Genomic DNA, 15,022 nt, shown 5'->3' on the forward strand with positions numbered 1-15,022 from the left:
AACAGCCTCAGGTTGCACCAGGGGAGATTTAGATTCGATATTAGGAAAATATTCTTCACAGAAAGGGTTGTCAGGCATTGGAGGAGTGGTGGAGTCCCCATCTCTGGAGGTGTTTAAAAGGTGTTTAGATAAGGTTCTTAAGGACCTGGTCTAGTGCTAGAGTTAGGTTATGGTTGAACTCGATGATCCTGAGATTCTCCTCCAACTGAAATGATTCTATGACTCTACATCGCACACAATTTCCAAACACAAACACATCATTCCCTCCTCAGGCTCGCCATGCTGCGCTCTAACACCCCCTGGCGGCCCGCGCAAGACACCGAGCAGGTCTCGGTCAGCGCAGCCGGAGCCCGGGGCCGGAGGGGTCCCGGGAGGGTCGGCGGGGGCCGGGGAACCGCGATACCGCGGTTCCCCGGCCCCCGCCGACCCTCCCGGGACCCCTCCGGCCCCTACTAGTCGTGAATGAAAAAATAGCACACTTACTTGTTGGAGGTGCCGTGCAAATTGGTGAGGAGCGTGAAGTTGTTCCTCACGCTCCGTAGACTCGCCAGCACCTATGAGGGAGGCAAAACCGGAGAAGTCATCTTCTCCACCTTTTTCTATTTTTATTTTTATTTTTTTTTTATAGGAGAGGCCAACAGGCTCACAACATACCTGGGCAAAAGGTGTGACGATCAGGTCGTCGCCATGCCTAGGGAGAAATGGAGGAAAATGTGTGAATTCACCTCAAACAGGGACTCATTCACCACAGAGAAATGTCACCCGTGACAAAAAAAAACACCAATACCCCCCCACACACACACCAAATAAACAAAACAAACAAAAAACATTAACTCATGATGCTTTTATTTAACACTACATAAAATCACACTCCTAATGGAAAAGTCTCACAGTGTATATCCAAAAACAACTCGGCTGGAGTGACCATTCAGATCGGTAACATCAGGCAATAAAAGCCAGGAAATTCAAAAGTTAAGGCAGCACGCTCAGACCATGGTGGAAAAAAATAAAACCATAACAGCCCAGGGAAAGGTCACCTTTGAATTTCCTGGCTTTTATTGATCTCTCTCACAGTCTCTAAAGCTATTCAGACTCTGGGTTTTGTCCGGCTGTTTTCATCATGGAAGGTTTGAGCAAAAGTTCTGAGAAAAATCGTCATTCTGTGATCACCACCGTCAATATGAGTTGGGTTCTTTTGGTGATATCATATATAACACTAGTATGGGACGATGCCGGCTCCTCCAAGGGCCACAGGAGCCTTGATACCTACAGTAAATAACCACCTCTAACTAGAGGCAGCTCTGAAGCTGGAGAAATGAGGGTGGTGGGCACAGCTACCCCCGTCCCATCACACACAGTTCAATTGTTAAAATCCCCCGTTTACACAAAACAGGGTATTTTCAAAGTCTGGAGTGGTGACTTTGTCCCTGGTAAATATTTACTAAATGTTAACCTAACAGGGAGGGATGTTCTCCTCCAGGAGAATTCTCCTCATGGATCTCACTAATATTTAGATTTCTATTTCATGACAAAACTTGTAGGGCTTTCATGACAGCTAAACTTTTTTTTTTTAATAGCTTAATGGTCGCTTTAAAACTTTAAACTGTGCCTTTTAAAATGAAGGGCTGCAAATCCAGGACACTCATTTAAGCTCCACACTCTGTGTTGTATTGATCCTCTCAAGCTCCATCATCTGTCTCAGCTCTCTGCTGAATTTTCTGCTCAGTTCTGGCGAACAACCCATGACAGAAAACAGGATAGAGAAGAGTAATACTGCACATATAAGTACAGTCATATTTCTGTTGTCCAGGCTAATGCAGCGTTAGCTACTTAAGAAAAAGCAGAGGTGATGTTAACCAGGCCCTGAGAATACACAGTGAGAGTCTAATGGAGAAAAGAGAGCGCAAAAAATCGCCAGGCAAGGCACATGCTAGAGTGACAGGGCTTTCCTGCCCGCAGCCCTGGTGGGGACACGGGCGTCTCTGCCTTGAGCGCAGTCCCCGCTTTACCCTGTGAGTAGCTTTACCCTGAGAGTAGCTTTACCCTGTGAGTAGCTGCAAGCACTTCACACCCCAAACACAAATTGCCATGTCAAGAACCAGTAGCAAAGAAAGGCAAAATGCAAAAAAATCTCTGTTATTTCAGGGTACAGATTTGAAAGCTCCTCTGCTAAATTATGGAGAAAGAGGGAATATTTCAAGGATGGGACAGGGAGAGGGAAGTCATGCCTTGGCAGACCATAAAAGCAACTGTTTTGGGCAGTCAGGCTATGAAATGTGGGTACCACGCACAAGCACCTCTTCACAGAGCTCTGGGGGGGCATGTGAAGCTCTTAGTTACCGTAAAATAAGACATGAGCTGATGCTTACTGTTCACTTGGGAGAGAAGAGTTCCTGGACATGGTCTTCGGCGACAAGTCGTAGTCGCTGTCGGACCTGTAGAGGAAGGACTCCCTGCGCTGGCTGTGGCCCGGGAACGTGGTGTGCAGCACGAGTCCCGCCGAGGAGCCGGCCTGCGGGTCCAGAGGGCTGCGCCCCGGCGACGGGCCATTCTCCACATCGAAGCTGCGAACAAAACAAAACAAAACACACGCTGCGTGTCACACAAATCCGCCAAAAGATGTTTTTTCAGTGTGTGTGTCACCTCTGCATTGCCCACACCGTGTCATTTGCTCAGTGCAGGAGATGCAGGGCTACATTTACCGGAGCTTCTTGACTCCACGTTACAATAAAACATTTACCCCTGAGGCTTCTTTCCTGACTACATCTGCTCTGTCTCCCTTCAGCCTGCGTTTCTCTAAGCTCGGCACAGTTCCTGTCGCTCTCAGCATGAACACAGAGCAGCCAAATGCCGTCCCCAAGCTCCGCAGCTCTCCCCATGCCATCCCCATGGCCGTCGTGTTTGTACAAGTTCGTTTTGCCAAACCTCACTCCAAGCCTTAGAGGTGCAACGGGGACTAAAGAAGCTCTGAAATGGCACTGTCCTCCAGCCAAGCCCTGTCCCCATCCAAACTTTTGAAATCCTGTGAGACTGGTGAAGACTTTGCAGTTCTACAAGCCGGATGCCCAATATCTCTTTTCAGTCATAGTTCACATCTCAGCCATTCAAGATACTCATTCAGTGAACGTCAAACAGTTGGCCTGCAAACTGGAGGACTGCTTTAATTTTTTTTTTTTAAAGCCCCAAACTTTCTGTCACCATTTCCATTATACACCCACTTTCTTATGGTCTCATAACTTGGCTGCCGCAACTTGTGGCTGAAGTCACCCTGGAGACTTTAGCAAGTGACACCCCTCATAAACCTTGAAAATAAGCAGGTTGGCCTCCTTTCCTTGTGCGTTTGGATCTGATAGAAATACCACATGTGTGACCATGTTCCAGCTGAGCCAAGTGAAACACGGGTGCGTTCAGTATGAATTTCCTTGTCTCTGGAAGCCTGAGGCTTCATCTTGCAGCAGGAGCTGAGCTCTTGCTCCTACCAGGGCATGTGCTTCTCCCCGTTGTCGATATTCTCCCAATTTATTGTGCCTGGTGACCGCCCCAAACCGCAGCACCCAGTTGGGCAGCACCCAGACCGCGGCCACAGCACTGAGCTTTTCACTGCTGCAGGAGGAGGCAGATAAAGTGTCCAGGCAAAAAACAAAACCAAAAACAACCCAGCAAAACCTCTAGCAGATCTGACAGTAGGTAACACACATCATCATGAAAAAAAAAGAAAGCAGTCTGTGTCCAGTTGCAAATGTATCTTGGCTTAGTCTCCTCTACTGTGAGTCCATCCATACACACAGGGATTCCATACAGGTCGACTGAGGGATAAATGGGAAGAGGAAAACAAACACCAAATGCTAAGGAAGGAAATCACAGGTAGACAAAGTCTCAGAGAAAACCATGAACATGAAGGTGCCATCGCTGAACTTGATCTGCGCTACTTAGACATGAGGCCACGGAGAACAAAAATCCAAGCAGGCTCAGAACCAAGGCAGACTCTCCCCGCTAAGACAGTGACCCGACACCTCAGAGCATTAACACCTTCCACCTCCTGATCAGCAAATCTGATTAAAATCCACCGAGCTGTGGTGGGACACCAAATTGTGCCCAGCCATGCAGGAGGGGACGCAGGAGCTGCCCTGGGAGCAGCAGTGACACTGAAACATGGGCCACCGAGCTGCTTCCCAGAGCTTTTAACTTCAAACGCCAGCTACTTCATGTAAAGAACGACTGGTGAACTACAGAACAATTTATCAAACATCAGCAATAATACATTGCGTGTGAGAGGTTGCATACTTGGCTCGAGCAGTCATATTTATAACGTAAATATTTATTTACAGTTGTGTATGTGCTTGGGTGCTCAGACAGTTATTTTTGATGTCTCCAGAAACTACTTACTGGGGTGGAGCAATAAAAGACAAAGTCTCCTGGAAGTTTATTCTGTTCCTCATGGCTGCAGATTGAGGGTAACAGGTCTCAAGCAATTTGGTCCTATGTTCTGCTCCTCAAGGATTAAAAAATGCACAAGAACACGCATTTAATTAATGCAATTAAAAAATGCATAAGCACCAGTGCAAAGCCCAAGGCAGTGTACCAGTACAACACAGCACGCACTGAAGAGGATTCCTATGTCTACCATGCCTCACTGCAGCATTTACTTACTCAACTGCTTAAGTACATCTTGAAACTTGTAATGGCTCAATAAATATTCTTTTCCTTTACTCTTTATTATCTGCTCTTTCACCAATGACAGCTTGAGTACACTTTATTTGTAGCCACAGAATAATCAACCAAAGGAACTCATCTCTGGCTACAAACAACTGCCAGCTGATAATTAATCCATGCCTGTTCAGAAAATTAACTCTGATTACTCAAAATACTGGATTGCAAAACCTTCAGTTGAGAACATTTAGTTTACTGACATGAGTGGAAATACAGCACTGAGCTAAATCTGAGCATTTAGCTGAGCAGAGCTGCTTCTGGCTGCTTGGTACTGCTGCCTGGTAGGCACCAGCAATGGGTTTGGAAGAAAAGTTAACACACCCTTTCCCTCTTTCAACATAAAATAAAAGTTCTCTGCCAGCCTCGGACTTTCTGAGTCACTCCTGCAGGAATTCCCACCTAATCCTGGAGACTTTCAACACCTTTGGAGGACAGGACAGGGAAAGGTGCGGGTTAACCCTTGGTGGAGGGAACAGTTTGCCTGAACTCTGTGAGTTTTCCCAACTTCTACAGCACTCACAGCTCATGCTGGGATGAGCCAGAGACATTCTGGATGCCGCAGCACGGATCGCGCTGTTAATCCAGCTGGAAAAGCATTTTTATTTCTTTCCACAAGTTTAGCTCTCAGCCATGCCAGTCCCCTCATCTGGCTCGCCTTCCTTGGGCCTGATCCAGCGTTTGGCCAACACAAAATTCCTCCCCCAAAACTGAAGGTTAACCGTGAGTCTGTAGTTACTTCTAACAAAATTGTGCTCGTGAATAGCGATGGCCAGTAGTACGGCTGGGTAGGCAGGGTGTTCACCAGCATGGCCAAAATCCAGGTGTAAGTCTCTGCTGTGGTGGTTTTTAGTTACAATAATTGCAATATGGGAAACTATTTCCTCCAGATGACCCAACATTAAGAGAATGTGGCCTGAGATACAAAGAACAAGGGTTTAACCTTGTGATTTTCAATCTCTGCTGCACACTAAGTTCACCGATTGTTCTTGGTTTGTACAACAGCCTATCTGGAATTACATCCTGATGCAAACAAAACCCTCCCAACAAATTATGAAATTGCTAAGAATCACAACTAGATTGCAAAGCTACACTCTCAAAGCTGAATTTTCCATTACTTTTATTCACTAGAAGTTAACTGATGAGATCTGCTGGAAAAACTTAATCATCAGTGTGGTATCATGTTCAGAATAGTCCGCAGTCCTCTCCAAAGCTTGCAGAACCCCACAGAGGAAAATAAAGCCGTATTTGTCTAGTTAAAAATAAGGATGGCACAGCACAAAGCACCCGCACAACAGCCTAGAGAAAAAAAAAAAAAGCTAAAATTTACTTTGCAGTTTATCTTCAGGCAACAGCTCTCAACGTCAAGAGAGCCCATTTGTGAAACGACATTGGCACAGGAGCACCCAAGAAGTGGCAGCACCTCCAGCAGTAAAAAATCAGGGAACAAAACCCAGGATTTTAATAAAGCGTCGAGCAAAGAAGGGGACAGCAGGTGGCAGGAGTTAGCTGCGGCTCGCTCAACACGCAGCCATGGGGACGTTTTCTTTGGACATAAGGGAAGGTGTGACTAACACGGTAACGAATGGAGGAAACATGCAATGGCAAAGCAGGAGAAATCACGCTCAACTGCAAAACACAACGAGCTTCCAGGTGTCATTCTGCGAAATAAAGAAAAGCAAACCCCAACTGTCCAAATTCTGTAGATTTTTACAGTCATGACTACAATTTCTCTACATTAAAAGCTACTGCAGTGCTTTATCACAGGGGGAAAGTCCAACCGAGCCAGCGCAGGCAGCATCCTGATCGCCCTCCAGCTGCCTTCACCCCTACCCAGCGATGGGACCACCTCCTCGCAGTGTGTGTGAGGACCCGTTCCCATCAAACCAGTCCTAAACCAGTCCTAAACCAGTCCCAAACCAGCCCTGCTCCTTCCCACAGCACCACACCACCCTCGCATGAAAACACAGACACTGCCCAGGTGTCCTGACCAGAGATGCTGCCTCCAACTTATCCACCAATTCAGCTTCCCAGTTCTTTGCTCCACCTCGGCAAGGGGCTCTTGGCATACAACTTTTTGGTGGAGTAGCGATAAGGAAGAGACAGCATTGGGAAGGTGCTGTCCCTGGATTAGTGTCGCCTGCCAGCAGCCTTGGAATGTGGCAAGATTTGGCATAAAAACTGAAAAATAAGATTGCGCCACTATTTTTTATGTAATTCAGAATCATTTGAATAGTCACCACATGTCAAATGGTTACCATGAGAGCAATGCAGCCCCACGGTTTGTTTCCAGATCTGTAACACGAAAGACAGACACATTTAAGTCTATCAAACCAGGCCGGCTTATGTATTTTTTGTTTATGGTATGAATTTACACTCTTCCTGAGGATGACAGCGCTGACTCTCTGAAAGGCCTCACCATCTGCTCTGCCTTCCCAGGCTCATTCCTCAGGGCATCACCCCTCATCTTCAGTATCAAATATGTTTCCAAAATACAGTATTTCAAGAAGTTTGAGCAGACTCTGCTCATTATAAAGATCCTCTCGCAATCATTAGAGCCCTGTTTCTCACCAAGACATTCAGCTGCAATTTTAACACCATTAGCAACGAAAAATGCTGTTTCTTACGTCTTTGGATTTGCACAGGCATGACTGCTTCTCACTGCTATCTAATTTTGTGCACCTGTTTCCCATTATCAGAGCACCTTGCTGTTTGTTTGTTTTTTTTTTTTTTTTTTGTCGTTGTGTTTTTTTTTTTTTTTCTAAACCATCTTTTAGGTGGAAAACCCTGTGTTTGAAACCATCAGCACCTAACAGAACAGGATCGGACATGCCGACCTCTGCTGCAGATGCCACGGCACAAGGCTCCCCGGGGCCGAGTGCTCCTGGCACCCCAGGTATTTGTGCTTCTTTTCCCCTCCCAACCTTCTCCCACCGAGGGGAACACGTTATAGTGCTCAGGGGCCACCCAAAAGTGTTCAAACCCCTCTGCCAGGCTTGGATCCTCACTCTTTTTTATCTTCAGAGCCTGAACACCCGTTGCCCCCTGAGATGCGGCCACCAAGGTCCCTGCAGTCCCCAACCAGCACCGTGCGTCACAGCTGTCTAGCAGGGAAAACCCAGCAGCACTTGCTTAAGTGTTTGTAATGTAAACTGTCATCTGCTCCTGAACGTGTTATTAAGCCTCCATGTGTATCACAAAGCAAAAAACCAAATGTTTGCTTGAATTTGTTATCTCTGAATATAGAAGTTCACCCTTCCTAGCAGCAATCTTGTTCAGAGGGTCCAAGGGAGGAAGAACAACGCCCACGGCACCTCTGCCACTGCATGGGACGGGACCAGGAATGAACCTGCCTTGTCCTGGCAGGCTGCTTTGAACCACAGCCCTGATTCCAACACCTGGAGTCAGAGGTAAACCTGGTGGTGCTCCCTTAGCAGCCCAGGTCCCTCTTCAGCATAGCACAAAGACAGAAATGAATACACGCAGCCACAGCTCCTGCATCTCTCGAGCATCTCGCTGGCAGTACCCTGGCAAGGCTCACGGTTTGCACAGCAGCAAACACTGGTTCAGCCACCAGCTCGCCACAAGCTCGGTTGGGTTTTCAGGGTTGTCACAAAGCACTCGTTTAGTTTTTTTAAAGCCCTGTTCACTACAAAGATGCCATTGTGCTACCTGCTTGTCCAGCATCTGTAGCAACCACTGCCTGAAATTCTCAGCATCTTGTACGTCAGGTCCTTGAGCTGTTAGTTTTCCCCACTGTCACCAACTCACTGGCCACCAAGATGTGGAACTACCATGCACATGCACACCCAAGGATGGCACACCACACTGGGTCAAGCCCTCTGCAGCCTTGCAATTGCCCCAACGGTCACCAGGAGATGGTCAGAAAAGTACAGGAGAACAGCAAAAATTAGTTTGGATTTTCTTCTAGCACGGAGTGTTCCAAGAAACCTAATCCTTTTCATGTTTACTACAGATAAGTAGCTTGACGTTATCCTGTAACAAGCTAACATCATGTGGTTGTTTAAGTTCCCCCAGAGAATAAATCCTGAATTCTATAAACCAGTTGTTATTTTTCCAAATGCACATCCTGGGCTACTTTATCATCTTACTATGGTTCACTGCCATTAATGTCTGGAAAATGCAAGGTGCAGTCAAACACAGCAGACACCCTCCCTGTTTTCATCTCCAGAGCTTGTAAATGCAGACGGGACTTAGTGTGACCACTCTCAGCACAGGCAGCAAGGCCACTTCCTAAGAGCTTTTTGTCTATTTCCTCCTGAAAATATTCTAGTTGGCAACTAACAGAGTAGCTGCTGTCTTCCCTGTCACTGTGGTCCAAGCCGAGGTACTAACGATGCACTCCCCCCTGGGCAGCATTTACACAGCCGTTCTCACCCTGCGGGGGTTTCTGCCCAGCACCCTCCAAGCCCCTCACAGCTCAGCAGCACCAGGTTTGCTTCACATGATTGTGCTGTGCTGCAGGACCCAGCTGCCTCTCATTGAGGGACAATTACCTTCTTTAAGTGGAGGGACAGTTACCGTTTTTCGTTGGAGGGACAATGACCACCTCTTCCCCGCAGGAAAGGTGCTGGACAAGCGGTCACGTGGGGCCAGCGCGATGCTCCTTGGCAGACACTCCGTGGATTTTGGCATCACCTGCTCGGTGAAGCGGTGCTGTTCTGTTTACATTCAAGTGACGGGACAGTATTTATCCCAGCCTGGCCCGGCTGTTAATCTCTGTGCAGTGTCAGTTCAGCTTTTACAGCTGCAGCTCAGCACTGTAACATTTTATAGACTCTTTCCCAATAGGCGAGACACAGATGTCACCTCCTGGGGAGGAGGCTGTTTGTGGTGTGTCAGGGGATGGGGACCCCCGTGCAGGGCTGCACCCGAGCCCAGTGCTTTCTGTGGGCTCTGGGATACCCTACAGCATCTCTGACAATGGATTATGGTTGGACTTGATGATCTGGAACATCTCTTGCAACTGGAATAATTCTATTCTGTGAGCCCCGCTCCCTCCCCAGCAGGAGCCTGAGGTGGGCAATTCCACCCAGCAAGTGTGTACTCAGGGTCCGGCCTCACATTTTCCCGATCAGGGCATTACTAGTAATAAAAGGGGAATTACAGTATATACTGTATCTTTTATCAATGAATCCTAGCGTATCTCACATACTTTTTAAGTGTAATCCGCTCTTAACGCTCTCCCCAAAGCATATAGTGTGTCAATTGCAAACACAAGCCATCCAGCAAACAAGCTCTCCTTCCAGTACAGAGGAAAGTGTTCCTGTATCTGTACAGAACAGGAGCACCAGGAGGGTTCTGGCCAGAGCTGTGGTTTATTTTGTCCTGACCTTACAAAACAGATCACAGATTTCCTGCACTAATGTTTTAAACTGCCCTCAGCCACTCGACAACATCCAAAGTCCAACAGGGGGTGTGGAAAGCTGCTGCACTGAGAAATGCACCAAGTCTTTTCACTTGATTCATAAAATAATTATTTGACCTGCTTTTGGATTGATCTCCATAATTGGTATCCGTGCTCCCTGCCAGCAAAAGGACAGTAAAACGTCCTAAGATGGTATTCGGACTATTAAATCCTTTGGAGACTTGGCCCTCCCCAAAATAATTATTCTGGTTGGGTACATTTCAGTAGAATTATACTGGCTTCACATCTTTCAAATGTCTGTACTGTTCATCTTTTAAATCAACAGGAAAAGACACTGTACATAGCAAATGGTAAAGGATCCTGATGTGATTTCAAGGGCAATAGTTTTTATAGCTCTTATTGATCATTTCAGGCCCAGCAGAAGCTTAGTGCAAAAGTAGCCTCATCCAAAGCACGAGCATCTGCCAACTGGTATTTAAGGACAAAACATTAAGGATGGAAAAATCTGGCCCTTTGGCAGAAAGCTGCGTGTTTACTCTGCCTGTTTGGTTTGGCACATCCCAGGGTCCTGCAATAATGAATGGTACCAACACCTCGTGGTTAATACAACCACAATTAAATATTTGCTGTAACTACTTCACTGCCAGCCGTGGTATTTCCATCATCACCACAGCTCAGCAAAGGCAGGGAAAAGGCTCGTGGGTTTGGATTTAAATTGCAGCTCCTCACCCGCTCTGGTCAATCCCAGCCGCAATCACCGTTCTTCTCGCTGCTCATCTGTTTTATTGTCATTAACACATCAGGATCTTGATGGAGAGGCCAGAGGGGCTCAGGTCGTTCATGCTCCTCAAACTCCCACTGAGGGATGATGCTTCTCCTGCTTCCCTATGTGTACCAGGGGAAAGGTTGGGAGAGGAGATGAGATCTTCAAGCTAAAGGGCAACACTGGCACCAGAACAAGTGGGTATAAAATGACAGGAATTAATTAAGGCTGCAAATCAGAGGAAAATCTCTTGCCTCGAGAGCAGACAGATCACTGAACAGCTTTCCTGTAGGAGTGATGGGGGTAAACACCAACTTGATGTTATTCCTGCTGGGATTAATAGCAGAACTGACTCCAACACCGCGGGACGGAGCCTCATCTCCCAGCCGGCACTTGGGCTTTGCCCCGAGGGACACGGAAGGGACCCCCATCCTGGCTCACTTGCTGGGAGCCAATTCCTGTGGTGCCGACGTTTCCCCATTGGTGTCTGTGAGTCACCAGCAATGAGCCGTGTCCCACCGAAGATCCACCTGCTCTCTAGAAGCACCTTCATTTGGGGGGTTTCACAGGGAGACACTTGGCAGGTTTGGGGCTTCCTCGTCCCCTTCCCATGTCCCCAACGGCGCACAGAGAAGGCAGAAAGCTGACCCCTAAGCCCCTTCTCTCCTTCATGGAGCCCAAGTGGAGCGGGCAGGCGGCATGGGGAGACGCAAGCAAGACTCAAGCAATGGGCTGGTGTCAAGAGCAGGTTGCACCGTCCCAAATGAGCACCCTCGGCGGAGCCTCTGCCACCACCGCCATTACCGTAGCTCTAGGTAAGCCCCACACCTTGGCATGTGAGCAGGCACAGGCTGTAAATACAAAGCGTTCCATCTGCCGGCATGCACATTACAGAATTTCCATACATTGCATTTTTACTGATGATAGTGAGCTGGAAGGGACACCCAAGCAGTGACACTGTGCCTGCCCGCGCTCCCTCCCTTCCTCCTCAGGCTGTTTGAAAACAAAAGGGAGAAAAAGAGGGTGAATTTAAACCACAGATTTCTAGTTTCTGCTATTAAATCACAGGGTCTGAGTTGAGCTTTAATAATTCTGGACAGTAAAACAGACCTAGCAGAAGGAAAACCTTCTACAACATGGACAGAAAACAGAAATGGTGGGCAGCAAGAGCAAAATCTTCTAGAGGAGCGACTATGGGTCCTAAAAGCCAGGCATGGCAGAGATTTTGCAGCAGATTTCATGTAGTTTGTGCCAACTGCTGAGCTCACACAGTCAAAACAGGGCCCCAGATTTTCCAAGTGCGGTGGAGTTCAGGATGTCGGTTCTTGCAGACCAGCCAGCTATTGATCGCAGAACGCTCCAAGAAGGATGCAAACATTATTACCCAATACATATGATATCTTATATATATATTTTTTTCCTTTAACCTTTCTAGCCTCCTTACAGCTTGCTTGTCCATCCAAAGAAGTCTTCTAAACCCCAGCGTGCCGTGTCCCACCTCTGCGGGTGCCTTTGCTGCCCTGACATGGGCAGTTCTTATCCCAGCCCTCCTGCTCCCACCCAGATTGTGCAGGAACCTCCGCTCTGTCCCCGGCTCCCATCGCCAGCCTGAAATTCCCAGCTCGCCACATCCTTTACAGGCAGTTTCAGAAGCATCTTGTGACTCCCCTGCAGCAAGTTTGTGCTTGTAACACTCTGCGTTGTCTTATTGCCAAATTATCTCCTTGCTTAAGTCCTTCCCCAGCACATCATCCTGCCACAAAGCCCTTTGGAAAAGGTCCTACCAGCCTCCTCACACCACGGCATTAGACACACGGCATCTCCGTCAACCCCTCTGTGCTGCCTCTCTGTAAACCTCTTGGGAAGGAACCATTTCTCTGGTGTAAAGGCAGACAGTGCACTGCTGGCACCCAAAATATCATTTAATAACACTCTTATTTTCTCTAGACCTGCAAAACTTCCCAAAACCTGCTTCAGGGCTCATTTTGATCTTCCGTAATTAGTGGTCCCTTAGAAGCCCCGTTTCATGTGGAAAATCACTTGCTGGTGACTATTTTGGAGTCACTTACTACCATCATAAAGCTGTGCTGTTCAAAAGAAAGAGAGATGTGGGAACACCGAGCAAAATACACCACAGCCCCAAACTATGAATATATTAAATGCAGCTATAAGTCATCAAGTCCAGTACCAGCAAACGAGGCAGCAAATCAGCCACAAACACCTGGAGATCAAGAAGAAATATTAGCAGAGTACTTGCTACAATTGATTACCATTTAATAATGCAAAAGGCTAAGTTTTCAGTGTGAATAAGCATAAATGTGTAGGCATGGCACAAAATCATTATATCTGATTGCAGTTTAAGATTCACGTCATCAGAGCAAAAGCTGCATTCTTGAGCTAACAGAATTTAGACATCCCGAGTGTTTTGTTGAATTGACAAAGGTTTGTGCTGAGGTAACAGGCAGGACAGAGGTCACCAAATAGGCCCATTTAAAAACAAATGGAGCAAACATGTGAAAACCTCATCCCGGTGATGCCGGGATGCTGAGCAAACACCCCGGTGCACACCGACACCTCCTGCCAGGGCTGAGCCCCGCGGTACGTGTTCCATGCCCGTTTTCCAATCAATAATTCTATAAATGTGGACGCGAATGTTCTTCCTGCGGCTCAGCACCGAACGGGGGTGTTCATCCTTTATGTGCTCGTGGAAAAGCTGCATGTGCTAGATCGCTGTTATCCATATCGTTTACATTGGAAAGATGGATTAAAATTAGCCTGTTCAAGCTCAGATTAAATCCTAGCAGGAGACTGGAAGGAGGTTTAGCACCGGCCCACACCTTCTCACCCCAGCTCAGGCATCTGTCCTCTCCAGCCCTATCTGAGATGCAGTTTCTGAAACTTTTCCCCTTCCTCCCTCTGCTTTTGCTGAACTCCAGCAGAAATCCGACCCCTTCCTTATTTCAAGCTCTGTGCTTTCAGGTTAGGAAACCTTTTCTGCAAATGTGTTGATGCACTTGGAACTGGCCGATGGCCAAGAAACCAATCAGTCCTGGGGTGAGCGGGACTGAGAGCGTCTGGAAAAGATCAAGATTACAGACCCAGGGTGAGGGACAAACAACGGGTATTCCCTTCATACCACCCGGCCAGAAGAAAATGTGACACGCGGTATTAATAACCTGGCGTCACCCAGCAGAACATCTGACCGAGGGGGACATCAAATGCCACGCAGATACCGAGGGCTGGATGGCAAGTCATGTGAAGAGCAAATGAGATAGCTGGGTGGCATGAGATGCAACCGGGGAACAAAACTCTAATGTCAAGCCCTTTTGTGCTTAGTGGAGTCAGCCCTAAATGGTTTGTGACTTTCTGCGTTCTGCCAAGGTGCTGCTTTAATTGGGCAAGGGAGAACGTTCAGCATGGTCAACAACAGAGCGGAGAGGGAAATGGCATGTGCTGGGCTGAGATGCCACGTAGAAGTCACCCTGCTTAAGTGCCAGGATTCATCACTGGCAGGAACGCATCTTAATCATCATGGTTTTTTACTTTACTATTGTAAGAAACATTCTCCGTGACTTAATCCAACAACACAATCCTTTTTGTGCACGCTGTTAACCAGCCACTCACAGAAACCAAATTCTGCCTAAATTTATACTTGCAGGCTCCACCAGCCTCAGTAAGCAGAGCCAGAATTAACACCCATCCCTTCTCATTTCCTTGGGTGAGGTGGAAGCAAAAAGCCACTGACTGCTGAGACAGCCTGAGAAAATAACCACGGGCACCTTGGTGAATCTCATCCCTGACATGACCCTTCGGCACGCTGGCCTGGTGCCTTGGTGGCACCACGGAGCTCTAACCTGCGCAGTGAGGACAACTCTTGCTGGTGGCACAAAGCTCTCTCTGGGAGCAGGAGCCGAAACCTTCTGGGTGCCTTCAAGACACCACAGGATGTTTGGGATTGGAAGGGACCTCTGGAGATCACCCAGTCCAACCCACCTGCTAAAGCAGGTTCACCTAGAGTACATCGAAAGTTGAACTAACTTCTAAACGGTCATGGTGGCCCATGGAAGGATGTGGCTTCTCAAGCAAATCTGTGATGGAGAAAATGTGAGTGAGTAGAACTGAGCGGCTTACTGAGTTGAATTTAATCGATTAGTTAATAAATC

General features: G+C 47.5%; 1 protein-coding gene across 4 annotated transcripts in view; it reads right to left on the reverse strand.

The window, feature by feature from the left end:
- The window catches only part of PDE4B (phosphodiesterase 4B), a 200,432-nt gene that overhangs the window by 55,042 nt on the left and 130,368 nt on the right, over positions 1-15,022 (reverse strand). For all 4 annotated transcript variants that reach the window (XM_065841890.2, XM_071810065.1, XM_065841891.2 and 1 more), the window contains 3 exons: positions 2,370-2,564; positions 655-691; positions 484-554 (listed from right to left, as the gene is read on the reverse strand). In XM_065841890.2, the coding sequence (XP_065697962.1) occupies positions 484-554; positions 655-691; positions 2,370-2,564 (303 nt within the window). The remainder of the gene's footprint in view (positions 1-483; positions 555-654; positions 692-2,369; positions 2,565-15,022) is intronic.

This window comes from Patagioenas fasciata, chromosome 6, assembly GCF_037038585.1.
Source record: "Patagioenas fasciata isolate bPatFas1 chromosome 6, bPatFas1.hap1, whole genome shotgun sequence".
In the NCBI taxonomy this organism is placed as follows: domain Eukaryota; kingdom Metazoa; phylum Chordata; class Aves; order Columbiformes; family Columbidae; genus Patagioenas; species Patagioenas fasciata.